Source organism: Lampris incognitus, chromosome 1, assembly GCF_029633865.1.
Source record: "Lampris incognitus isolate fLamInc1 chromosome 1, fLamInc1.hap2, whole genome shotgun sequence".
In the NCBI taxonomy this organism is placed as follows: domain Eukaryota; kingdom Metazoa; phylum Chordata; class Actinopteri; order Lampriformes; family Lampridae; genus Lampris; species Lampris incognitus.
In genome coordinates this window covers 11,103,208-11,127,606 of record NC_079211.1, presented here as the reverse complement: position 1 = coordinate 11,127,606, position 24,399 = coordinate 11,103,208, and the positions used below count along the sequence as shown (strand labels likewise).

General features: G+C 47.7%; 1 protein-coding gene across 6 annotated transcripts in view; it reads right to left on the bottom strand.

Annotated features, from left to right (window-relative positions):
• Positions 1–7,027: 7,027 nt before the first annotated feature.
• The window catches only part of arap3 (ArfGAP with RhoGAP domain, ankyrin repeat and PH domain 3), a 71,579-nt gene continuing 54,207 nt past the window's right edge, over positions 7,028–24,399 (bottom strand). For 5 of the 6 annotated variants that reach the window (XM_056275364.1, XM_056275348.1, XM_056275380.1 and 2 more), the window contains 11 exons: positions 24,302–24,370; positions 24,047–24,121; positions 23,460–23,577; positions 21,119–21,247; positions 20,143–20,279; positions 18,466–18,548; positions 17,697–17,732; positions 17,207–17,270; positions 15,167–15,304; positions 12,732–12,770; positions 7,028–8,617 (listed from right to left, as the gene is read on the bottom strand). In XM_056275364.1, the coding sequence (XP_056131339.1) occupies positions 8,117–8,617; positions 12,732–12,770; positions 15,167–15,304; positions 17,207–17,270; positions 17,697–17,732; positions 18,466–18,548; positions 20,143–20,279; positions 21,119–21,247; positions 23,460–23,577; positions 24,047–24,121; positions 24,302–24,370 (1,389 nt within the window). In that variant the 3' untranslated portion in view covers positions 7,028–8,116. Of the gene's footprint in view, positions 8,618–12,731; positions 12,771–15,166; positions 15,305–17,206; positions 17,271–17,696; positions 17,733–18,465; positions 18,549–20,142; positions 20,280–21,118; positions 21,248–23,459; positions 23,578–24,046; positions 24,122–24,301; positions 24,371–24,399 lie in introns of those variants that run through there. The other variant, XM_056275390.1, reaches the window with a different exon arrangement.

Genomic DNA, 24,399 nt, shown 5'->3' with positions numbered 1-24,399 from the left:
CTCGAAATGAGTTGCTAGTGCTGTTCTGTTAGCAGCTTCTTTGCTACTGAGCAAATATAACATGGTTGAACCTGGGTTGGGTTAGCTAGCGATGTTGTTGTATCTCATTGTAGTGTTGTAGTATCCGTACTGCAGATTCCAAGGTAGTCTGAAGTCAGTGGGTAGAAATTAAAAACAGATTTAAAAACTGTCAGAGACATACATGACTCCCAACACCTCCGGTTTTAGACAACACCACCTTCTTCCGCCTCAATCTTTAGCACTGTGTATCCACAAGAATTTGGCCATATGGTTTCTTATCATGGTACATGATAAACCTAGCCACTGAGGGTGCACAAGCCAGTGCATTCTTAGTGATGACCCCAAGCCCGCATAAATGGGGAGGGTTGCGTCAGGAAGGGCACCTGGCGTAAAATCTTTGCCAAATGAAATATGCGGATCATAAGTCAGATTTCTATATCAGATCGGTCGAGGCCTGGGTTACCAACGACCGCCACCGGTACTGTTGGCCAGCAGGGTGCCAGTGGAAACTATGCTACTGTTGGGTGAAGGAGAAGGAGAGGGGGAAGGCATGTCCAGAGGCAGCGGGAGAGGAGGAAGGGTAGGAGTGTGGAAGTGAGAGTCGGAAGGCCAAAGAAGAGGTTTATGGCTGTGGTGAGAGAGGACATGCAGGTGGCTGGTGTGACAGGGGAAGATGCAGAGGACAGAAAGAGATGGAAATGGATGATCTGCTGTGGCTCCCCCTAACGGGAACAGCTGAAAGTAGTAGTAGTAGTAGGTTTCTTATCATGATACAAGTGTCACAGTTCATTATGTTGATATATTATGATACTGCAAAGACTAGGATATTGCAGTTTTTGCCAAAATGTTTAGAAAAATGTCATAAAGTAGTAAACATGGCGCTCCACTTCATCCTCCAGCACCAGGAATCTGAAGGAACCTACGCCAGAATCTTGTTTGTGTTTTTCAGCTCCGCCTTCAACACCATCATCCCGGATCTGCTGCAGGACAAGCTCTCCCAGCTCCACGTGCCTGTCTCCATCTGCAGGTGGATCACCAGCTTCTCATCTGTCAGGAAGCAGCACGTGAAACTTGGGAAACATGTCTGTGACCCCCTAACCATTAGCATCAGTTCCCGTCAAGGCTATGTCCTTTCCCCTCTTCTCATCTCCCTGTATACAAACAGCTGTGCCTCCAGTCACCAGTCAGTCAAGCTCCTACAGTTTGCTGACGACACCACTCTTATTGGGCTCATCTCTTCTGGGGATGAGTCCGTCATCAGGTGGGAGTTTGACCATGTGGTGTCCTGGTGTGACCAAAACAACTTGGCGCTCAGTGCTCTAAAGACAGTTGAGATGGTTTTGAACTTCAGAAAGTACCCAGCCCCACCCACCCCCATCACCCTGTGTGGTTTCCCAGTTGACACTGTGGAATCCTTCCACTTCCTGGGCACCATCATCACCCAGGACCTCAAGTGGGAGCTGAACATCAATATATAATTTTCATGGTGGCATGGGGTTAGGGTTAGCCCAAGGTCAACCTATGACATACTGCTCTGAGAACATTTGCCATCTGCAGAAATCAGGATATATGTTGGCAAAGATTTTTTAGAGCATGGTCTGATATATCTGTTTATGAACAACACCTTTACTGTTTGCTGCCTTGTTCATTGGCATTTGACTGCTATGATAAAGACAAAACACGATATACTGTATAATTTTCCTTTTTTCCCCTTCCTTCTACTATAATATCAGACAGTAAGCATGTAAATGAGCAACTGCAAAAGTTCCTGAATATTCACAGAGTAGCTATTGTCTTAAATACACCAGTGGAAGGAAATAACAAAAATGACACTTGTGTGCATGTAAAGCTTCAGAACTGTAGCTTTCAAGATGCCTCCTCCATAGATACAGGCTAAAAAAAAGTGTTGTTTTCCCACCAAAGTTTGGAAAATACTTGATGTCAAATTAATAAGAGGTTGGAAAATACTAGATAAAGTTTTCATAGAAAGCGTCGCTTTAGTCGGGAAGCGACTGTGGCCACCGATGCGGCTTTACAGCGATGACTGATATGTTTTGCTTCCAGGAGCAGCAGCAGAAAACAAGTGATTCTTCTTCTTCTGTGTCGAGCTGAAGTGAAACGAAAGAAACAGTCTGAATACAACTGGTGCAAAGTAGAGGGAGAAATGTTTTGTCTTTAGGAAGGCTCGACGCCTGCGGCTACTCTCTCCGCTGGTCCTCCTCTCTCCCATCAGGCCTTTATTGTTCACTGGGCTGGATCGCCCATCACAAAACATGGCGACACACACACACACACACACACACACACACACACACACACACACACACACACACACACACACACACACACACACACACACACACACACACACACACATTGGGCACCTGTTATATCTGAGTGTGTATGTGTTTTGAGGGGTGTGTGTGTGTGTGTGTGTGTGTGTGTGTGTGTGTGTGTGTGTGTGTGTGTGTGTGTGGCAATGTGCTCATGCAAACGTGTGGTGTGATTTGTGTGTGTGTGTACGAGTTTGTGCGTCCTGTAACTGTGTGCGCGTGTGCACGCGCGCGCGCAGAGGGCACCCGCTAGGTGACGGACTGGCAGTGAGAATGAACTTAATCCTCTAAAGCTCTTGTTGGGGCTTGTTCGCTCTCTCTCTTTCTCTCGCTCGCGCTCTCTCTCTCTCTTCTCTCCTCTCTCTCTCGCTCTCTATTGCTCTCTTACTTCTTACAACGCCCAAGAGAAGGACCAGAAAGCATTAACTGAGCAGATTTCTGTGTCTTGAATGGAAATCATTAATGGACTCCTTCCATACCCAAACGTGAGTTGGGCAGAGAATTCCCAACAAGCAGCTGAAGCAGCGAACCCAAGCTTAACTAAAGATGAACTCTAGTGTTTCTATTTCTCAGAGTATCATGCGTTCATCTAAGATGCATCTGCTATTATCAGGATTACTGGGAGCAGTAGACTTAAGGTAGTAACTGCATTGAAGCGTTTACATGGTGCAGTATCTCTACATGGATTCACCAGCTGGTCTGAAGTCTGCAGCTCTGAAGGCTCATGACGTTCCTCAGCTGAGCATGTCGGGTCATTTTCTCCATCTGTCCATTTTAGTTTGTCGTTCTTTACGTGTTGTTGCACAACAACACAACTGAGGCGTTTCTGTTGGCCACCCTGTCTTGAGAATTAGCCGTTCGCTGTTGCGGGGGGGGGGTTGTATTGTACTGTAACAACCACGGATGTGTAGACTCGCTAGCCCTTGGCTATTGGGTCGGACCCTTGAGTTGACTGGTTAGCGCGGTCGCCCGTGGTGCGGGAGACCCTGGTTCGCTTCCCGGCTGCGGCTGCGGCGGCGGCGGGTCCCGGCTGCCCCCTGATATTCGCTACAGTACAAACAATATGAGGTTCACTGCGTCTGGAGACCTTTCACATGTGCAGGGTTTTATATACATGTGTCACCTACAAAAAGACTCGCTGGCCGGTCGGCCCCCTGTGGTCGAGCGGTTAGCGATGTCGCCTGGTGGCGCAGTACACCCTCGGGTCGAATCCCGCAGCGGGCGGGAAAATAGCGCGGTTACAGTGGTGGCAGAGGTAGGATCCGGAAGTTTCCGGAAGCGTGCCGATCCTCATGAGTCTCTTCGGAGCGCGGGAATGACAAGGCGCGAAGGCGCGCTTCCGGGAGAGGGTGACCACTGTGAACTACAAAAGACTCGCCGGCCGATCCACCAGGGGGTCGGCCCCCCTTAGTCGAACGGTTAGCGATGTCGCCTTGTGGTGCAGTCAACGCAGGATCGAATCCCGCAGCGGACCGTAAATATGCTCGGTTACACGTGCACAAATAAATAGAAATGAACAAAGAGAAACAGGCAGGTCTATATCTAACAACGATGATGGTGCGATAATGATTTTGACCTTACTCCTGATAGGAATCTGGCCAAGTTCCCATCACCGTGTGAGGTCAAAATATTGCCTGTATGATTTAATTGTTCCATGGGTCTGCTTGCAAACCCAGTCCATTACCACAAATCTTTCGGCGGGGAAGTAATTTCCCCCCATCCATTCATTCCCTCTCTCAGGTTGTGGGCAAACCTCACAGCATATGTTAGAGGTCATTACTGACAGACAGACGGATGCTCGCGCGCCTTCAGCTGAAGCCCAAATGTGTGTCCTCGCGTCGGGTCTGCAGGATCCTGAGGGCATATTGCCACTTAAGGGACAGGCAGCGGCACTCTCCGGTGATCAGTTTACCCAGAACGCCATGCTTCAAAGGCTGCGTGAGCAGATTAGAGGTCAGGCCCGGGTTCGGACTAACTGATTTAGGAAGGTTTAAGGCTGGAAGTCTGAAATCCATCCTCTTTGTTTTCAACAATCCCTCTAAAACTGCTGGAAACGTTTGAGTGATTCTGCGACTGGAACCCTCCACCACACATGCACGCACGCGCACACATGCATGCGTGCACATTAACACACAACTTTACGATGTGATGTAATTAGACGGATCTGTAAAGTTGTGGCTTCTCCTCTTTAAAAAAATTTGTTCATTTTGCATTTTGTACTTGCATAATAGTCTTGCAATGGGAAGATGCCAGTTTCCATGTGCAGTTTCGGCACTGTGACAAACAAATACGTTGAGATAATTACAGTGAAGAGGAATTTCTTTGTCAAGAATTAAATTTTTTTTTCTGGCATTCTTTAATAATTATTTGTTGTTTTTTTACTATGAGGGCCTCTATACGTATGAACTCCCCCCTGGTGTCTGCATGTAATTTCAATGACTGAACTGTTGTATGTTGAACCCTGTGTACAAAACTACATCTCTCTTATAGGACCTGGAAGGTGGGACTCGGACTGAACTGAACTGAACTAGGCTACACTAGACTGAACCCAACTAAACTGAAGTGAAACGAACTGGACCGAACTGAACACGAAATACTTAGGAAAATCAGTTATGGAGTTGGTCTTTAAATATCAGATCCTTCTAGTATTTTCTGCTTTCTCCTGAGTAGTTTGTTTCCGACACCGACGTCTTCGTGCACGTCTTCCTCGACGTGAAGCGTCATTTTCAGGCCCTTAATACACCGACTACGTCACAGTCCTCCGTCATTTTCCCTGTAATTCACGTGCAGACTTCTGCTGATGGAGACGTCGTAGCTGACATTGTTTTGCTGTATTTTCACATTCTTGGCTATTGTCTGACCTCTTTTGTGTAGACACAGACAAACGTTTGTGTTGCATTCATCATCGCATGCGTCTGTCTGTCACACCTTTTTTTTTTCCTACCAAACCTCCTTTTGGGTAATAATTGACATTATTAGAATGGATAATGATTGCGCGTGCATAAAGACAAATAATGGACATTGTGTTTGCCAACTTTTGTAAATCTGAGCAACTCCTATTCGTACACGTTTTGCATCGGTGTATCCAGACACGTCATCGTATTTGTTGCATGTTCCTCTACGGTGCTGTAGTGAGTCCGGGGATTGTGGGGGAGGGGGGGGGGGCGGCAGCCGGGAACCGCCGCAGCCGGGACGCGAACCCGGGTCCGCCGACTCCTGCCCGTGGGCGACCCGGGTTCGCTTCCCGACTGCCTCCGAACTCGCTACATTGGTGTCAGAAGTGGGATGGCGAGACCGCGCGAGGCCATCGGAAGGAAGCGCGTGCGCCCAGAGGCGCGAGGGAGCTGGTATGCTGTAGCGCGGGGACGCGCTCCCCGAAGGATGCGCGGGGGGGGGGTAGTGTAGCGACCACGGATGAGTAGACTCGCTTGCCCTTGGCTAACGGGTCGGACCCTTTAGTTGACTGGTGGGCGCAGTCGCCGCGGGTTCGAATCCCGGCTGCCCCTTGAATTCACTACAGTGCTATTAACCACATGGCGGTTCGCCTGCCTGCCTGCCTGCCGGTGGTTATTTATAGGGGCACTTCCTTCTCTTGCCATCCTAAGGAAGATCCGTGGCAGACCGAAACGCCGCACATCAGTAAGCACCATATAGAAGCAAAACACACAGCGTGCAGAGTCAGTTGTATTTGTATATATATATGTTTATTTATCTCTCTGTCACCTGCCCTTGTTAGCTGGATGTGCACGCGCCGTGGTGCTCATCGACCCCACAAACCTCCAACCGCTGCCTTGTTATGCAACACTGAATTATGAATCAATGAAATGGGTTCCTTTAAAAAAAACAATATACAATATGTACATTTTCTTAACGTTGACAAAGTTGTAATTAATACTACTGCGGTACAATGCAAACACAATCACATTCATAATCAGCTCCTTCATTGTGATATATCCATACTGGAATATGTATTTCTGCAGAAAGGATTAAGTGCATTTTTTATGACGTATGGGGGGGGGGGCTTTGTGAAGACGAGACTACTGATAAAATAGTCATTTCTATTGGACAGGATGTTGTGTTGCTGTTAAGCCCACTGAGGCAAATTTGTGATATTGGGCTATACAAATAAAAGTGACTTGATATGATTGGATGTAACACTACTTGCTGTGTTGGGGAGGGCGTCCTTCTTATACAGACCGAAACGTGAATCTATACTGACACCTGCTGGTCACACAGGGTAACACGTCTGTCACTGAGCAACAAAAATAAAGAAATGACATGAAAATGTATAATAGTTGATAAATAAATTAATGCATAGAAACGTCGAGACGTGTGTCATAGTAAGGTCCAGTAGTTTCAGAAATGGAAGAACGAAACGTGCTGATTTAGTCACAACACTTAGAAAAGAAACTTGCTGCGAAAACATGCAAAGGAGTTCCTCTCCTACAGCGCCTTAATAAAACTACACCAGTGTCGAAACAAGCAGGAGGAGATATAAAATATTAATATTGTGAATAGCTAAAACAGTCCGCTAGGTTTCCCGCCGGGTCCGATCATCGATCTGTACAAAGCAGTGTGAGAAAGTAGACGTGGTTAAAGGACGCTGGCATGACATACGAGTGGCTCCTCGAGACAAGATAAAGAAACAAAAGCTGGCATCGTGTTCATTTTACATACAGTGTGTACTACTATGGTTTCCTCTTTAACCCTGATCGGGCTCTTCATCTACAGTTACAACTGTAGTTTACTTAACATATCTATAAATATGTTCAACATATCAATAGCGTATCTGGATATGCCATCATGTCAATATGTAATGTTTTATCTGTATAATATATAGCATGTTGCACAGCTGTAGGCTGTGAATCTACATACAGCAGACATAACTCTGGTCACGTGTTATCTTGCATGGTGCAGATTAGCATTAATTGGATCTGGGGAAATGCTCTTCAGTGTTTTCAGCTCTGGACCAAGAACGAGTGAATTTAACCTTATCGGGAAGACAGGTTCACTAAAACAAAACCTGTATTGGTTTTATTTGGAGGTTCTTCTGTCAAGAGTTTGAGAAACCTTACTAGAAAGTGTTTTCTACATCCTATGAACTCCATCTCCTCATCTGTGAATTGCTCTCTTTTTGTCCTGGGACCACCGAGGCCCTTGCAAATACAGCTACTGACAATGCCTGCACGGAGGTGAACTGGAACAAGTCATCTATTTTATTTTGTCCGTTTCATGAGGATACGTTTGGTGGCGATTCTTCAGATCAGCAGAGTCTCTAGTCAGAATTCGACCACCAAACTAAACAGATCACCAGTTTTGTCAGATCTGTAAAACTCTTCTGAGTGCGCAATAGTCTTGAGTTTTATTCCACCACAGCACGACGTCCCAAGAAGTCGTCTCGTCTCCGTCAGACTGGGGACAGAATGAATACACAGGACATCCTGCAGCTTCCCAGCAACGATCAAAGACGTCCGGGTCTTTTTGTTTTTGATTTTCAAAATGTCACAGAGCTTTACAGTCCATCACGGTCAACCCTGTCCCACTCCCGGACATCACATTAGCTTCAGCTCTCCTGCTCTTCTGCGTAACTTCATGGACAGACAACGACTGGTCCATGTAAGGGCCCCATGTAAACACAGGTGCTGCTTTAACAAGCTTTGGGAAAAAAATCCTCCAAGAGACAACACGTGTCTTTGTCCATCACAACCCACTTACTTACATCAAGTGACCCCGATGAAAACATAACTGTTTCTGTCTTTTCATCAGACGTCGTATGGCCTCTCCTCCTCCACTTCCTCCTCCTCCTCCTCCACCTGCATCTCCTTTTCAGGTTTTTTGGTGAACACAGATGACAGCTCCTGCAGCAGCAGCTCCTGAGATGGTGTGCACACACCCGGATGCTGCCCCCTCCTGGATAATGTTTGCAACTGCGGCCGCAGCGGCGAGGTGTCGGGGGAGCCGGACTCCGGCTCACCATCACCACCGCTGCTGCTTCCGCTCTGGACCAAAGTGTCCAGGGATCCGCCGGTACCGATGGTGCGGACTGGGTTGGGTCCGATGGCGCGGTCCAGGGAGGAGGTTCTCAGCGGACAGGCCATGACCTCCCGGGTCTCCGCGGTCCCGCTGGACAGGAAGCTGGTCTCCAGGGATTTGAGGACCTGGAGGCCGAAGTCTCCCACCTCCTCGTAGAGTGGCTCCGGAAGGTCAGCGGAGTCCGGAGACTCCGAGCGCTCCTCGAACGAGTCCTGCTGCACCTTCATGGGCTGTGTAAGTAATACAAATGTGAGAGAGGAAGACAGAGCAAGGCGGAAAGAGGAAGTGTTGAGAGATTGAAAGGGACAACGGAAGAGACAAGAGAACAAGGTGAAGACAAAGACAGAGAAGATGAGGAACAGTGAGACAGGGAGAAGGAGAGGAGAGCAAAAGGAGGAGAGAAATAGGGGGAGAGAGCGCGAGTAATAGGTGAGTGAGATGGGAACAGAGAGATGGAAAGAGACAATGGAAGGGATAAAGAGAGACAGAATAGGGGGCAGTTAAACAGTGGGATGTTCCTACGTAAGGAGCGGTCCTGCTCTGTTTATCTGTGCTATGCAATGACAGTCAAACATGGCTAATCAGGGAAACCTAAAAGCGGGTGTGTTTTACAAAATATGCAATTAAGTCAAATGAGAGCTATTGTTGTTTTAATGACAAAAACACTCAAGCTGGGGAGTCTGTTCTTCGCTGATGTCAAAAACAACAGACTTCCTCTTGCAGGCGTGGCGGCCATTGTTTCCGTCTGTCAGTGGCCAACCACCTGGAGATAATCACCGACCCCGCTGAGAACAAAAGACAAACTTCAGCCAAACTACTGGGTTGTGAATGTGTTGTGGGGCCGAGTCCGCTCCACGCCACGATAAACTCTGCACCGTCCCTGAACGGCGAGGCAGAGACGAGCCGGCTGAGCTCCGCTTGGTCTTAACGGTCCCGTGAAATGAAAAACGCATTTTCATTCTTGTTACTTCTTTTATCCGCACTTATTTACACCTATCTGAAAGTGTATTTCAGAAATTCACATTTTTTTTGTGTTGTTTTTTTCTCTTCCTGAAAAATACATTAATTATTTTAGTAACGTCACTAAGCATTTGTGGGCACACGCTAACAAAAACATCCAATGAGCGTCCGGGTGGCATGGCGGTCTATTCCGTTGCCTACCAACACGGGGATCGCCGGTTCGAATCCCCGTGTTACCTCCGGCTAGGTCGGGCGTCCCTACAGACACAGTTGGCTGTGTCTGCAGGGAGCCTGTTGGGGGGGGGGGGTAGCGTGATCCTCCCACGCACTACGTCCCCCTGGCGAAACTCCTCACTGTCAGGTGAAAAGAAGCGGCTGGCGACTCCACAAGTATGGGAGGAGGCATGTGGTAGTCTGCAGCCCTCCCTGGATCGGCAGAGGGGGTGGAGCAGTGACCGGGATAGCTCAGAAGAGTGGGGTAATTGGCTGGATACAATTGGGGAGAAAAAGGGGAAACCCCCCCCCCCCCCCAAAAAAAAAAAAACACCCAATGAGTAAATGGGAGTCGGACTGAGGGAAGATGGGGGATCTTCTGCTACCAAACTGGAACTTGCTGATAGCACATCGACCTCCATATTCTCCCAAAAATACCTGGTTGTTATTGGCTGTCAGTCAAATAAGTCTCCCGCCTCTAAAATCCCACTGGTCCGTTCCGTTTCCATTTGGATATACGTCAAGCCGTGGCACTTTGCTTTTCCCGGAAGGCCGTTTTCATGGGACCTTTCATGCTCATTGTGCTTCGCTAAAGGCTTGGTGGCGCTAACACGCAGCTCCCTTCGCCGTAAAAACCACACGCCACATCTATCAGTTCAAGGTTTAATGGGTCATGACAACAATATAGGAGCGGAAGATTCTGGAGGGATCCGTGGGATTACCAGCCCCCCACCCCCACCCCCCTTCACATCCTGTTGTCCACACTTCAAACATCCCCCCAGAAACATCCTGCAGGTCTCAGAACAGGAAGTCCAGAGCTTCCTAAAGGAAGGGTGGGAGTCTATGCTAATATAAGAATGGCTGTTGTCTAACAGGGTCTCCACGGTTCGGCTGGGTGTGAGACGCTGAGCCTGGACCAGAGGGAGCGCTGCAAAGTTTTTCCACATCACACCCAAGGTGGCTGATGTCTGTGCAATGCAGAGGCCAATAAAGGCCCATGATCTAAAGCATGTCAAAACCCGGGTTCCACTTGAAGTACCAACAGTTAAGTTTGTTCTTACTGGGAATTTGTCTAGGTGGAAAGTTCAGCATGAAGTCACGAGGACCCCAGCGCAAGAAAATAACAAGGAATACTGAACCAAAAGGTTATTGGAATTTCTGAATATCCTCTCTGTCCTCATAGTCTCTCCCGTTTGCATGACATATAATATTATGCTGCAGATCCGTCTGCAGCAAAAAACACTTTTACCGTTAACTGGACAGTCAGCGGTACCGGTGTGCATGCACCAAGTTTCTAAGTCCTGCAGCATGCTCCGAACTAAGTGCTGGTTACGTAGGACAGTGTAGGAAATATCTTTTCACACGTTCAGTCTGCGTTTAAAATTTTGTGCGATTTACCGAAATCTGCGCCCACTTTCCACAGCAATTGACCAGTTATGCTTGGGTGTGAAACTGCAGGGTTTGCAAATTCTTCACACAGCTGTTTCAGCCACTGTGTTGACTGCATGAGGGCGGTTTTGTCGGCCGTATAGTCATACGTAGCGCTTGCTTACTTTAATCTTTGACCACGTGTGACCTCCCCCATGTTGAACTTTAGTCTGTACTGCTTAGACAGATGCTTAAAGTCCATGTGTAACAGGACAACAGGTAATGTTATAAAGAGTCGTCTCCATGTGAACGAATAAAGGCCTATTGTTCACTATCGGCTAACAGCTAACAGCTGAGGGATGGATGAGAAACTCACTGAGTGTAGCAAAGTCTGTGCAATGGAACTGGAAACATGGCCGTGGTGGCGCGTGAGCTGGAAAACGTGAGACAGGGAGGAGAAGACAGACGTCGGCCCTATATGACAGACTGTACTGATCGGCGCACACTGGTCTCTATGCTGTGTGTGCAATGCTTGCAAGCATTAATAAAGACGAGCTTTGTCTCCGAATCTTCTGTGTTGAGACAAATGAGTAGTCTGGGATAAATTAAATTAAATCAAGTTTCCTTCATTGATCCCCTTGGGGAAATTCAGTTACTGCAAATCAACCCATCCTAGCTGTGATTTGTGTAGCTAGGAGCAGTGAGCTGCCGCCTTGATGCTGCACCCGGAGACCAACTCCAGTTCTTTTGCCATTGCCTTGCTCAGGGGCACAGACAGGAGTATAAACCCTAACACGCATGTTTCTTTTGATGGCGGGGGAAACCAGAGCACCCGGAGAAAACCCACCGCAGACACGGGGGAGAGCATGCAAACTCAACACAGAGGACGACCCGGGATGACCCCCCAAGGTTGGACAAACCCCGGGGTTCGAACCCAGGACCTTCTTGCTGTGAGGCGACTGCGCTAACCACTGCGCTACCATGCTGCCCAATATATAGTATAGCCACGACAATTTGGGGGCGTGGCCGGGACTCCTAACTCACTGACTTTGGACTCCGCAAATCCCACAAGTTGAATCTGCGGTGCGACGAGGCCACCTGGAGGGAGCAGAGGACGGAGCCGGTGATACAGGAGACCCCATTTGAATAGAGGATGTGGTACTAAAGACCACAAAAAACGGCCGAAGAGTAAGCACTTTTAGAGCAACGGCCCGTTAACAAATAATTTTGGGATGGAATTATAAAATTGTTAGTTGCGCTGCATTGTTAGGAAAGACCTGACATACACATATCTATCTACGGTGAATTCAGGGATCCTGCAGTATTTTGAGTGAAAAGAGACGTCGGATAGTTAAGCCTGTTGTGTCAGATCAGGAGGTTAAAGGGTCATACCATATAAATAAAAAACTAGAAAGGGTTTTATTTTTTGCAGGAACAAGTTAGGTTACGAGTGAATGAGATGTGAAAAGCAAGGATTTTTGACGCAATATGGGGAAAATGCCATGTTACCCCCTCCCACTGCTCATGATCACATGTTTGCTGTATTTTCATGATCATATGCTGACTACATGAGCTGGGGACAGATTGTATATTTGATTAAGGACAAAGTTGTGTCTGTAGAAAAAAAAAAAAGATTTGCAGACCATAATAATTTGCAGACAATAATTATGTGGCTATGCAGAGACACCCCCCCCTCTCCCACAGGTCTATCGATCTTTAATCAAAGGACCTTTCTACTACAGGATTGTCAGTCTCTGAGGCAGCTGTCGACGAATGAAGCTGGAAAAGCACCAGAATACTCACAAAGAACATGGACAGCGTCCTTCTGTCGTGCAGCTTCCTCTGCAGGGAGAGACAGCAAACAGCAAGGTCAGAGTTGGCAACAAGGTTTGATGAAAGAAAACCACTGGGATCTGACAGGAGGCTAAATAAACAGCAGCATTGGGGCAAGCTACTTGGAGAGTGTGCGGTGAGCTGAGCTACCAGTGACCCTCCATTATACGAAGCTTCGCTACACCGAGAGAAATGTAGCACGCTAAGCTACAGCAGCACAAGTAGTTTACTACATCAAAGCTACTTTTTTCTGGGGGGGGGGGGGGTCTCCCTTTTTCTCTCCAGTTGTACTTGGCCAATTACCCCCAATTACCCCCACTCTTCCAAGCCGCCCCGGTCACTGCTCCACCCCCTCTGCCGATCCGGGGCGGGCTGCAGACTACCACATGCCTCCTCCGATACACGTGGAGTCGCCAGCCGCTTCTTTTCACCTGACAGTGGGGAGTTTTGCCAGGGGGACGTAGCGCGTGGGAGGATCACGCTATTCCCCCCAGCTCCCCCTCCCCCTTGAACAGGCGCCCCGATCAACCAGAGGAGGCGCTAGTGCAGTGACCAGGACGCATACCCACATTCGGCTTCCTACCCGCAGACACAGCCAATTGTGTCTGTAGGGACGCCCGACCGAGCCGGAGGTAACACGGGGATTCGATCCAGCGATCCCCGTGTTGCTAGGCAACGGAATAGACCGCCACGCCACCTGAACGCCCTCAAAGCTACTTCTTTTACATTGGTCTCGGTGATCAATAAAGCTGTCGGTCAAACAGACAGGCAGGCAAAACATGTTCAGTTCAATTGTTCATTAAACAATAAGCCGTGCTTTCTGCTCTAAAACCAATTTTGCAACAAAAACAAACAACAAAAAAAATCACCATGTGCAACAACATAATAACAAAAAGCATATGTTGAGAGTGTGTATGCGCCTGAGCTCCTGAAATGCTTGGGGAAATGTGTGTACGCCACTGCGCTACTCGATAAATAAAAGCGCGTTGCTCCTGAAAAGCTATTTGATTCAGGAAAGAGCGCCGTCACCACCACGCTACTGAGAAGCCCAGCTCAAGCAGGAACGCCGCCGCTTGTAGCGCTGCTGCCGCTACACAGCGGGTCGCTCTGTGTGTGAGGTTCAGTCTCCTAACTGCATTTGTTGTGCGCTTTTACTTTGTGGTTTCATTTGAATTGACAGGCTTTCACAGAGAGGTCATCGCTACACTACAACAGGGGTGTTGCAAGTCTTTCAAGAGGGTTTTCAAGTGACAGTCGACCTTCTCACATGCACCAGTCCCCTGCGGCGCCATCTATATGACAGGTACGGAAATGTGTTGTCTTGCATACTTCAAAAGGCCCACAACATACTTTATTTATTTATTTAAATATGTATTATTCATTTTACAATTATTATTTATTTAATGATTATTTTTCTTCTTCTTATTTACATATATCATTATTTATCCATCCATCCATTATCCAAACTGCTTATCTCCACACAGAGGATGACCCGGGACGACCCCCAAGGTTGGACTACCCCGGGGCTCGAACCCACCGATTTTGAACTGATTTTGCCAAATGGCACAATTTCAACTGGAGAGAGGGGACTTATCAGTGAATGAAACTGGTGTAGAGTTTGGTATTATTATTTAATAATTATTATTTCATAATTTGGCACAAAGTGGCCTTTCGGAGACTCCAGATGAGCAGGTTGATGATTCGCCTGTGCATATCTGTAGCAACAACACTGTCAAATGCTCATGTTATGGTGTTATATAATGTAAGAGACAACTGGTATGACTTATGGCGGTAGCTCCATTAACAAAGCTAAAGGAAGTTATTTTCACTCAGTCATGATGTGTGCTGGGAAAAGATAAAGTTCAGTTTGCAGTGAGCTTCTGCAGCTCAACTTCTACAACACTTAGCTTAAATCGAACACTTCATTAACAACCTACCAAGGGCTGCCTCTCTGTAAGGACCAGGAATGTGAGCATATTCAGAAGTATTCAGGAGCTGCAGCCACATTAGTTCGGGTACATAATTTTTGGGCCTTCGGGGCTCAGAAACCATACAGGATATGTGGAGGGAGGTCTCCTCTCCGACGAGGAGGGAACGCCATCGCAAAACAACCAAACACAACACAGAAAATGTGAACCGGGACGGGAAAGGAGGACGGAAATGGAGTCAAGCCAGCAGGGCGCCCCCTCCCTCTAAACCAACGGCACACAAACATGTACGGTGGAGAGCCACGAGGAGTACACCGGTTTTCATTTCAACCAACCACGACACCGGCTGATTTCACTGATCTGTCTCCTGTTTCTGGCCAAATCAGTGAAATCAGTTGCAGGAGTGTCTGGTAGGAAAGAAAACTTACACACGCACACACAGACACACATGGTTTTAAACCGACTGGCTCTTCTTACCAGGGTTTTGTTGGCAGACAGCATGGTGGAGTTGCTCTCGTTTCCTCTGATGGGCACCAGCGGCATGGTGCCAAACTTCTGCTTGGAGATATCAGCCGAAGAGTGACGTCTCAACACAGGGGGGCAAGGGTTGTCATTCTGTAAAGGGGGGGTCATATATTAGAGCAAGGCACTGATACTGGGTTAGGCCGAAATACAGGGTTAAGCCGAAAGCACGCTAGATGGTTTATGATTATGACCCTGACTTGGACGTGGCCACTGGTTTTCAAGATCCCGAGAGTCTGCCGCTGTCTGTGCAAAATGGGTCAGTTCACCATGGACGGCTGGTACATGTTATCTTGTAGTGAAAGGCGGTTTAATATTGAATCGCTCGGGCGTCCCGGTGGTATGGCGGTCTATTCCGTTGCATACCAACATGGGGATCGCCGGTTCAATTCCCCGTGTTACTTCCGGCTTGGTCGGGCGTCCCTACAGACACAATTGGCCGTGTCTGCGGGTGGGAAGCCGGATGTGGGTATGTGTCCTGGTCGCTGCACTAGCGCCTCCTCTGGTTGGTCGGGATGCCTTTTTGGGGGGGGAGGGGGAACTGGGGGGAATAGTGGGATCTTCCCACGCCCTACGTCCCCCTGGTAAAACTCCTCACTGTCAGGTGAAAAGAAGCAGCTGGGGACTCCACATGTATGGGAGGAGGCATGTAGTAGTCTGCAGCCCTCCCCGGATCAGCGACCGGGACGGCTCAGAAGAGTGGGGTAATTGGCCAAGTACAATTGGGAAGAAGGGGGGTCCAAAAAATTTTTTTTTAAAAAAAATTGAAATTTGGTAACTTGTACTGGGTGGTCCAAACAAAGCCTGCACTTTTAACCAGGGCGGCATGGCTCAGGAGATACAGCGGGTCATCTAGTTATCCGAAGGTCACTGCTTTGATCCCTGGCTCCTCCAGAGTGTGTGTCAAAGTGTCCTTGAGCAATACACTGTATCCCTAACTGCTCCTGATGAGCAGGTTGGCGCCTTGCATGGACGCCTCCACCATCAGTGTATGAATGTGTGTGTGAATGGGTAGATGTGAGGTGTACACTGTAAACAAGGCTCCGCGTTTTCGGGTTTCCACCGAAAAATACCCAGATTTTATTAAAAGAAGCAGATCGGTTTAAACCGATTTTCACCCGGATTTTGTTTCCACGGATCCAAAAGTTGCTCCTGTTCGTGTGAGGCTATGTAACAGTGTCCGCTTGTGGCGAAATTCGGCATGCTGGATGGCTTTGAAAAATAAAAACCAGAAACGCTGAGCCTTGACTGTAAAGCACTTTGAGTAGTCGGTAGACTAGAAAAGCACTGTATGAATGCAGTCCATTTTTTAGAAACCAATGTGCTGCTCCACCCCCTCTGCCGAGCCGGGGAGGGCTGCGGACTACCACATGCCTCCTCCCATACATGTGGTGTCACCTGCTGTTTCTTTTCACCTGACAGTGAGGAGTTTCACCTGGGGGATGTTGCGCGTGGGAGGATCACGCTATTCCCCCCAGTTCCCCCTCCCCCCTGACAGGCATCCCGACCGACCAGAGGAGGCGCTAGTGCAGCGACCAGGACAAATACCCACATCCGGCTTCCCGCCCGCAGACGCGGCCAACAGTGTCTGTAGGGACGCCCCACCAAGCCGGAAGCAACACGGGGATTCGAACCGCCGACCCCCATGTTGGTAGGCAACGGAATAGACCGCCACGCCACCAGGACGCCCCCTCTCATTTGCCTCTTTAAGCTTATAAGTCACGACCACAGAGATTTAAAAGCCATCTGTACAGAGGGCTTACTCTTACAGCTTAATTTATTTGACCATTTTAAAATCTGGATTGAAGACCACAGGTGACGAAGCTTTATCATCAGGGTTATTAAAACCTCAAGGATGAGTTAGGCCAGTGCAGTGTTTTGTTCACACAAGGCAAATAGACTAGATAAAATAGACTGGATAGAATAGACTGGATAGAATAGACTCGAACAGGTCACTCAACCTGCGGACAGGAAGAGGGTCACAGCCGAACACACCTGTGCTTTTAGGAAACAAGTGATCCAGTCCCAGAGGTCAGCCTCAGACGCACAACACAGGAAGCTGAGGAGGGAGCAAGACAAAGGAGAATTTAGACCTCTATTCAGCCCAGCATGGTGAGAGAGAGAGACACACACACACACACACACACAAGCATGTATACACATAAACACACATATGATGACGCACACACACAACTATAAACACACCCACCCACACAAACACACACACACACCTATGCACGCATACATTCACACACCAACACGCCAGTTATGCAACATCCTAGGTCATGTCAGACTATTCAGGGTGCACAATGAGAAATTCCAAACTCATTCTCCGACATGGATAAACACTCTTCTTATCTGACTCTCGCCGCTCTCGGCACTCGACCGTGAGCTCAACGGCACGGGGGCTGTGTTGCGGTCTGGATGATTTAGTAGGAAAAATGGTTTGACATGTTTGTTTGTTAGGGTGGAAGTGAATACTTACAGTTGGTGTTTGTCTGACATCACTGTGAAACCCCACCTAAAGAACAGAAGCCTTAGTTCACTACTCGACCAACCACGCAGAGACAGCAGCAGCAGGATGCAACCTGCATGACTGTGTTACGATTCATTTCTGGCACAGAATATTCCTTAAAACCTACAACGTGCATTAGAGGTGCAACATTTGTTTTATCAACCACTCTACTATAAGCTGATCCCATTAGCAGCCAGCGCTCATGAAACCTGAGACCATACAGGACCCCCATTGACCCCCACTGAGCACATTCACAATGCTCCTGCAGCACAAACAGGTGAAGTCATGATGGAAGCACAGAAGAATGACTTCCCAATTACGTTGCCCCCCCCCCCCTTTCTTCCCAATTACCCCACTCTTGAGCCGTCCCGGTCCCTGCTCCACCCCCTCTGCCGATCCGGGGAGGGCTGCAGACTACCACATGCCTCCTTCGATACATGTGGAGTCGCCAGCTGCTTCTTTTCACCTGACAGTGAGGAGTTTCACCAGGGGGACGTAGCGTGTGGGAGGATCACGCTATTCCCCCCAGTTCCCCTCCCCCTCTAACAGGCACCCCGACCGACCAGAGGGGGCGCTAGTGCAGCGACCAGGACACATACCCACATCCGGCTTCCCACCCGCAGCCACGGCCAACAGTGTCCGTCGGGATGCCCGACCAAGGCGGAGGTAACACGGGGATTCGAACCGGCGATCCCCGTGTTGGGTTCAATGTGCTTTCTAAAGAGAAATGTGACGTTACCTCGTGGGTGCTTTCAGCTTCTGGCGGATCCCGATGTACACCTTCATGCTCTTGAGAGCCCATTCCTTCTCAGGTTTGATGCTCTGGAAAAAAAAAAGTCCCCCAATAAATTCCCGTTTTCTAAAGCTCTTCTTAAAGCTACAGTCCTGAAGCCTGTCACTTTACTGACACACTGGTGGTTGGTGTAACGTCCCTGAACATCTCAGAGGTCCACTGGAGTCCCCAGTGATGTTGTGTTCGCACCTTCGCCACCGCCGAAAAAACAAAAGAAAGCCATGGCTGAACCCGAGTTTTACTCAATTTCTGTTGGTAAAGTTCTCCTATGAGCTCGGTCTGCCATGTCTGTTTGCCATAGCTCCTCGAACTCACCACCTGCCTTCTTCCGCATTTGGTTGCCGTGGTTACAGCCAGGACGTGAGGTGTATGTTCTTACGTTAACGACTGTCGTAAATACAGGAAGTATCAAAAACGACATCTGTTTGCATGTAAATCTTCAGGTCTGTAGCTTTTAAATCTGTAAATTAGTCAGACTTGTGTCTCCTACTTTCAGTCCTTCGATTAAGAATCCAAGACAATAACATTTAGAGGAAAAAAAATCCCGTTAAATCCAATAAATCTCTTCATAAAAAAGCCAGCGTTGAAAACAAGGTTTCAATAGGGGGCGCCATAATCTGGCCACACATGGAGATTATCCAGTACTCGAAGTCGGTAGAGATTATCAGGATTCAGGAATCACTTGTCATATTATATGACATATATCCTATGAAGGAAATCTCGTTTCCCCCAGCCCACAGTGGTGCAACACAAAGACAAAAACACATAAAAACTACAAGAACACACACACCAAACCACACAATAAATGAATAAATAAATAAAAAAAATCTGGAACATGGATGGAAAATATCTAGAAGTGGTTTGTATTGTTTACAGAGTTGTTCTTTACAATCCGTACTGACTTACATATTCATTTAAACTGGAGTCAAACTCCTCGTATATACGCACACTTGGCCAATAAAGTCGATTCCGATTCTGATTTGAGTAATCCTGATAATATCACGCATTACGATATCCATCCATCCATTATCCGAACCGCTTATCCTGCTCTCAGGGTTGCGGGGATGCTGGAGCCTATCCCATCAGTCACTGGGCGGCAGGCGGGGAGACACCCTGGACAGGCCGCCAGGCCATCACACAGGGCCATCATACACACCCACCCACACACACACACACATTCACACCTAGGGACAATTTAGTATGGCCGATTCACCTGACCTGCATGTCTTTGGACTGTGGGAGGAAACTGGAGCCCCAAGAGGAAACCCACGCAGACACGGGGAAAACACGCAAACTACACACAGGACGACCCGGGGCGACGCCCAAGGCTCGAACCCAGGACCTTCTTGCTGTGAGGCAACTGCACTAACCACTATGCCGCCCTCCTTAATATCCAGAATATCTTAAAAAGCTAATCTTGTAAAACAAATTTACCAGTATCCTTTATCTGAACCAACATAATGCAGGGCTGGGGTAATAATACTGCTGAGCTGAAGCAGAATACTAACGCTTATGGTATGCCAATTAAGAACTGAGAACTGTGTCTTGAGCCATGTATTCCTGGTTACTGCGGTCATGTGTCTGTGAATGTGTCAGTACATTTGTAGTTCATTACTTTAATACCTTCTTGTCTTTGAGCAGCAGCAGTTTGTGGTCTTTTATCTGGAAACTTCTCTCCTGGAATTTGTTCCCCTGCAGGAGTTTGGGCGGCTCCTCCCGACACCGCAGCAGACCGATCTTCATGATCTCACTCTTGTAGGCTGAACAGAGATTCAGAAACACCCCGATGGTCAGAACTCAACCTTCATCAGCCATTTTCACTGGTTAAACGCATGTGAACCATCTAACTTTGTTTATTTATTTGTTTGTTTTGGCAGGAAAAAGTCCCCGACTATGAGCCTGCACTTTTTACATTACTCCTGTTAACAGAATCTCATCTCCATCTTGAATGATGCACAGCCTTTTTTTTGGATCCCCCCCCCCCTTTTTTTTTTCTCCCCAATTGTACTTGGCCAATTACCCCACTCTTCCCAGCCGTCCCGGTCTCTGCTTCCCCCCTCTGCCGATCCGGGGAGGGTTGCAGACTACCACATGCCTCCTCCAATACATGTAGAGTCACCAGCAGCTTCTTTTCACCTGATGGTGAGGAGTTTCGCCAGGGGGACGTAGCGCGTGGGAGGATCACGCTATTCCCCCCAGTCCCCCCCCCCCCAACCAGGTGCCCTGACCGACCAGAGGAGGCACTACTGCAGCATACCGACATCCGGCTTCCCACCCGCAGACACGGCCAATTGTGTCTGTAGCGATGCCCGACCAAGCCGGAGGTAACACGGGGATTCTAACCGGCGAACCCTGTGTTGATAGGCAGCGGAATAGACCGCTACGCCACCTGGACACCTTGGATTCATCTTTATGTTGTTGATATCCGCAAATGGGCCAAAACCATAAAAATCCGAGCAGACAAGAAGAGAGGACTTACATGAGAGGAAACTCCTCATCACGGCATGTTTGTGTGTGTTTGTCTATGTGTGTGTGTCCATGCGTGTGTGTTTGCATGAGCTTTTCCCGGCTCGATAAGTTTTTTTTTAGGTGTACTTACATGTAAGGATGTTGATGCCCTCTCCTTTGGGCACTTTCTTCACCACCAAATAGGCGGAGCTTGGGTCGGCCATTTTGCACCACTGTAATGCTTGCTCTAGAACCTTCTCTTTGGGGTGCAACGGCCGCTCTGTAAAAAAAAAAAAAAAACACACACACACATATAGAGTTACACAACAGGCACAACACTGGTACAACACTTTTACACTGCTTTCCCATTGTATTTTGCATTTAGTCACAGCACTTTCTGATTTTTATCCATCCATCCATTATCAAAGCCGCTTATCCCACTCAGGGTTGCGGGGACACTGCAGCCTATCCCAGCAGCCATTGGGCGGCAGACGAGGAGACACCCTGGACAGGCTGCCAGGCCATCACAGGGCTGACACATGCACATCTAGGGACAAGTTAGTATGGCTGATTCAGCTGACCTACATGTCTTCAGACTGTGGGAGGAAACCAGAGCACTTATTGGAAACCCACACAGACATGGGGAAAACATGCAAACTCCACACAGAGGGCGACCTGGGATGACCCCCAAAGGTGGGACAACCCTGGGGCTCGAACCAAGCACCTTCTTGCTGTGAGGCGACAACGCTAACCACTGCGCCACCATGTCGCCCATTTTCTGAATTTTAAATAAATTTAAAGATTCAAGGATCAGTGAATAGATATAGATACTTTACTGTCCTCACAAGAGGATGTCTGTACAGAGCTTCACACACAGTAAATACACATACTATACATACCACACAACATGCACAGAGAACAGGGGGACAACAATACATTAAACGGGTGGACAACCTTCACGCTGAAGGGCTTATTCTGCTCCATCCACTCTGCACAGCTGAAATTCACATCACCAGTTTGCCACTCAGTTCAGTCAAAAGGAAATCTGTCGCCCAAATTCCATCAATTTGCCCCATTTAGCAGGGTTGATTTGGTGGCGTGTTTGTTGCTTGTTCTGAGTGGATTTTAACTTGAAGGTCAGTGAGTGTCCGGACCCTTCGTCAAACCTACTGTGTGAGATTTTTCTTCTGTGGAAGTTCATTTCAACTGACGGAACGCTCCCGCTGCTGCACTGATGCATTGCAGATGCAGGTGGTGCAGGTGTAGTCTACTGATGTGGTAAACATGCAGTATTAGCGGTGTTGTTTTGAAATAGCTCTGTTAAGAGTCTTGAAATGAAAATATAATCCTTACATCAAAAAAAAATTTTTTTTTTTTTTTGGAATTTTCTCCCTTTTTCTCCGCAATTGTACTCGGCCAATGACCCCACTCTTCCGAGCCGTCCCGATCTCTGCTCCAACCCCTCTGCCGAGCCGGGGAGGGCTGCAGACTACCACATGCCTCCTCCGATACATGTGGAGTCGCCAGCTGCTTCTTTTCACCTGACAGTGAGGAGTTTTGCCAGGGCGACGTAGCGCGTGGAAGGATCCCCCCCCCCCCCGAACAGGCGCCCTGACCGACCAGAGGAGGCGCTAGTGCAGCGACCAGGACACATACCCACATCTGGCTTCCCACCCGCAGACACAACCAATTGTGTCTGTAGGGACGCCCGACCAAGCCGGTGATCCCCGTGTTGGTAGGCAACGGACTAGACGGCTACGCCACCCGGATACCCCATCAAATCAAAATTAAGATGGAAATTTAGGTTGGAGCACTGAATAATCAGGACTGTTCACTTTCAGCGTAGTGCATTTTGAGCTTTATTTCAAAAGGCTCCTCTATGAAGACAAACTGTTTTTTACTTTCTGTTTCTCTCTCGTATACTGTCTTTACTGTCGTTTATTTTAGCAAATAAACGACAATAAAGTTAAAATTATGCCAAACATCACAAGCCTTACCTAATACTTGCTTCCCTGACATTTCTACATTTCTAGATTTTTGTTCAAGAAAACCAACATGTCAACCTTTGCTGGTTTTAGACATGAACGCTGGCATGCCACCACATTCCCACCAGCACTGCTGTCTGTCGTTTATTTTAGCAAAACCTTGTTTATAACTGGCACTTCCCCTGACGCCATGCTTAGTGTCCGAAGAGAGGCGACACAGCGAACATATACTGGACCTGGAAAATGTTCCGTTTTGACAAGTTGCATTTCTAAGTATTTTGTGCATCCAAACAATACACACAAACAACTGGTTACTATTACATTATTGTTATTATTAATATTATTATTATTACATGGTTTGGAGCGAGGACACCTCTGGTTTAAGTTCCGACCAGAAGCCCTGCAGCAGGACACTGGTGAACCAGCAAAAATAGTTTTTACAAAGCGTATAGTTTACAGCAGTGTAAATAGGGTACCGATGAAGTGTGATACAGATGTGAGACTCACCCAGCTGTCCGTCCTCAATGGCCTCAAATGTCATCCACACATCTTTGTCTCCTGCTGGGATGTTGCGCATGTACAGCACCTGGTTGGTCAGCTCCTCTGCACACATCGTAGGAGACACCTGGACAGGTGTGAAGAGGCAGTTTAGCTTCCTTCACCTTTTTGCTACACCGGCACACAAACCTCTGATAAGATGTCTTGTATAATAAACTCTGATAGATGTTTCCTTAGGTTTAGTGCAACCAGGCTCTGTTTTAAAGCTATAGCACTCCAAGGTGTCAGAAGCTGTATAGTACATCATGCTAGCTTTACATTTAAGGCTTCCATCAAGGTTAAATTGGTCCTTGGGTTGCCTTATGAAATCAAAAGGGGCAATATTTGTATTTACACCATGCATGTTAAAACCCTTCTGTTATCAAAATGGTAATTATTGATAACACAGGATCATTTCTACTTTGACTATTTGGCATGAAGAAAACAGTTCTGTGTGATGACCTGTGAGTTGTATTGAGCAGTGGGTAATCTCCACCAGGTGGACCTGAGATGCAAAACTCAAAGGCGACTCTTCTAGGATGAGTGTGAAGACTTACTTTGAGTGTAATGCAGCAATCAGGTATCTTCATTTCCAAGTAGACTTCAATGATGAGGTCCCCAGCCTGGGACAGCTGAGAAAACACAAATATTCTCCTTGTTGTGATTTATCTGTGATATTTTTACTCCATAATTTAGATTATATCTAACTGTATTTGTGTTTGATTGGTCTAAAGCAGTAATATTAATCATGTGTAACGAATGAGTATCAGAGCCACGTGTATTCAGGTTTTCATTGCAACCCATCGGAGTACCTGAGTGTCCTTCCACGTTGTGATGAGGCTGATTTCCAAATCAATCTGTGTCTGATGCTCCTCATCAATCTGAAATGAGGACAAACACAACAGACACT